The 3110-nt window shown below is 38.4% G+C and overlaps 1 protein-coding gene across 1 annotated transcript; it reads left to right on the top strand.

Annotated features, from left to right (window-relative positions):
- Positions 1-342: 342 nt before the first annotated feature.
- Positions 343-1595, top strand: LOC148802961 (senescence-specific cysteine protease SAG12-like). The gene is made up of 2 exons (XM_088896472.1): positions 343-796; positions 931-1595. The coding sequence occupies exons 1-2, from the start codon at positions 343-345 to the stop codon at positions 1518-1520; spliced, it is 1044 nt and encodes a 347-aa protein (XP_088752598.1). The 3' UTR covers positions 1521-1595.
- Positions 1596-3110: the final 1515 nt, after the last annotated feature.

The raw sequence follows: 3110 nt of genomic DNA, 5'->3' as shown, positions 1-3110 counted from the left end.
TTTATATGATGTATAAAGGACACTTGTGACAGACCGAATGCAAGTATAAGAGTAAGTAAATTAAGTTGCTTTTTGTCACGGTTCCGTTTCCAAAGTGCAAGAAAATATGATTCCCCAATTTGCGCATGTAATTCTTGCCACAACCCCTGCACGGCAAGGAAATTAACATAGTTTGTATTGTTCTACTTGGGGGGAAGTGCATGCAAATGCAGCTCGATCGATCTATATAAATGAAAACCACAAAAGGAATTGGACATCGATCCTCAATTGCTTAGCCTTTAATTTGTTCTCCTCTTATTCATCATCATATAACTAGTTAATTATCAGTTGTTTCAGACGACAATGGCCAGCTGTCAACTCATCACCTGTGCCATGGCCTCGCTATTGATCATCATTTTAGGAGCTTCTACTTCTCAAGCCAATGCCCGCACTCTCCAGCAAGCATCTATGTTGGAGAGGTTTGAGCAATGGATGGCTCGCCATGGAGTTGTATACCAAGACAATGTAGAGAAGGAGAAACGCTTCAACATATTCAAGAACAATGCCGAGCGCATAGATTCGTTCAACTTGGCTGGTGATAGACCATACAAGCAAAGCATAAATGTATTTGCTGACCGGACCGATGAAGAGTTAAAGCATTACCGTAATGGCTACATAAATTTTGCACAACAAAGTCCATCATCAAAATTTCCCCATGGCCGCAGTTTCAGTTACGAAAATGTGACTGATGTTCCGCCAAGTCTAGACTGGAGAGAAAAAGGAGCTGTTACCCCCATCAAAGACCAAGGCCGTTGTGGTAAGTGGCAATATATATTTTTTTTTTTCTTTTCTACCAAGTATATATATAATTTGGGGTGCAAGTGCAACTAGGGTTCAAAGCATTACAATACGTACAATTCACTAACAAAGCAATCAATTCAATATATATAGGATGTTGTTGGGCATTCTCGGCAGTGGCAGCAATAGAAGGAATTATCCAAATCAAGAAAGGCCAACGAATTTCCCTTTCTGAGCAACAGCTGGTTGACTGCAACACTGAAAATAATGGCTGTAATGGTGGTTTGATGGATACTGCATTCCAGTATATCCAACAAACTGGGGGAATTAACAGCGAAGAAAACTACCCTTACAGAGGAGTGCAGGGAATGTGCGACACAGAGAAATCAGCATCCCATGCAGCAAGTATCAGTGGATATGTGGACGTCCCATCAAATGATGAGAATGCGTTATTGAAGGCAGTAGCAATGCAACCAGTTTCTGTCGCAATAGACGCTAGTTCCAACGACTTCCTCTTCTACTCAACTGGTGTTTTTACAGGGGAATGTGGAACTGATTTAAACCATGCTGTTACAGTGGTTGGTTATGGTACAAGTGAAGAGGGCATGAAGTACTGGCTACTCAAGAATTCGTGGGGCACTCAGTGGGGAGATAAGGGATATATGCGAATCCAACGAGATGTTGCTGCCTCAAATGGTGGCCTTTGTGGCATTGCCATGAAAGCCTCTTATCCTACCGCCTAATTAAACATCTATCAGCTATACTAGCTAATAAATACATGCATGCATGGTGATAATTGATATCGCTCGGAGTTTATATATATAAATTACAAAGAAGTTGCTCTAGGAATATGTTATAACGATGTCATTGAGTGGGTTTGTTGTATTGAATGTTCCGTATTACTCAAGTATTAAGTGTTAACTATTTGTCATTGATCGTGTAACTTAAATTATATATACTACTACTGAATGTTTACCTATATAAGGTGTACGTATTTGATATATATATGATTGTTGTTATCACTCTCGACCATTTGTGTGTGGAGTCTTCATCATCTACTAGTTTGTAGATGATGTTACCGGGAATTAAGTATTAATTTACCCTAAATCCCACCTCTCTGTTAAAAGGAGATTAATGTGAAAATTAATTAACAAGAATGAAAAAGTACCCATGTTGGTTAAGAAATTTATGTAATTGATGTAGAGTTGACTAAACTTTATAGCAGCAATCGATCCCAGAGCTTAGGAATGGTGTCTCTTGAGATTTTTGGACGAGCAATGGTCTTGTAACTGCTCCTTGATGCGAAAGGATGGATATCTGAGAAGGGCTCTGTTTTTCTTGAAGGCTAGGATGAAAACACTGAGAGAAATTTCGGCATTTTCAATTGGTTCTAATCTGAGATTGAAACTCTTTCGCAAGTTCCCTTCTTTTTTTCTTTTTTTTTTTTTTTTTAGTTTTTTTCGTGCAATGGTGTTATTTTCAAATTTGATCATATCAGATTCTAGTCTGACATCTCAGTAGAAAAAATGTAATTTTAAAGTTACAATAATGGCCTTTACGTCAATTTCTAGGGTCAAGAGGGTTACATTGGGATTTTTTGGTTTACTTAGTTTGTCCTAATTAGTTTAATATTGGGCCAAGGGGGATTAGGTTAAGGGCTGACGTCAGCCCTCACTCTTTTGAGTTCTTAGATTGGGATACATACAAGTGTGATTTAAGGGGGATTATATCTGTGTGTGCGCTAGCTTACACAGGACTTTGAAAACAAGTTAGAAATCAAAATTATATATGCAGCAGTAGGCCGTAATTGTGTGCAGAAGATAAGAAAACACAACATTAATTTACCACTTGAGTAATGGGGCTTCTGTTTCGGATCATCCATCATCAAATGAGCAATCTCCGCAATCCGCTCCTTATCAACTTAATTATACTCCATAATCAAGACACGACCAAGTGAGACAAAGTGATCATAATTTGTGGCGTTTTGTCATGGTTGTGTCTTTTGTCAGAGAATTCATCTGAATGGGTGATCATAATGCTAGGATCAGCCTCTTTGTAAGATAAAGTAAATGACAAGTTTACATTCTCTCTAATGGAAACCTAAACTACCGCCAATGTACCTCACAGGAGGTTTTAATTCTCGGAATTATATTAATGTTTTATGAAAAATGTTTGCAAAATGTTTTAATTCTCCGAATCCATCCAAACAGAGAGTGTGACATTGTACCTTACAGCAAAGGGAGAGGTCATTTCTTGTCGAGTACAGTTGTAACCATTATGGTCTGAGAGGTTAAGTGTAAGAGACCATTACAGCGTTGATTATCTGAGGGTCT

Source organism: Nelumbo nucifera, chromosome 1, assembly GCF_055504915.1.
Source record: "Nelumbo nucifera cultivar China Antique chromosome 1, China Antique-T2T, whole genome shotgun sequence".
NCBI lineage: Eukaryota > Viridiplantae > Streptophyta > Magnoliopsida > Proteales > Nelumbonaceae > Nelumbo > Nelumbo nucifera.
This window is presented reverse-complemented; position numbering and strand designations above follow the sequence as displayed.

Coding starts and splice junctions, on each gene's coding strand:
- LOC148802961 (XM_088896472.1), top strand. CDS start 343: ATGGCCAGCTGTCAACTCATCACCTGTGCCATGGCCTCGCTATTGATC. Junction 797..930: donor CAAAGACCAAGGCCGTTGTG/GTAAGTGGCAAT, acceptor CAATATATATAG/GATGTTGTTGGGCATTCTCG.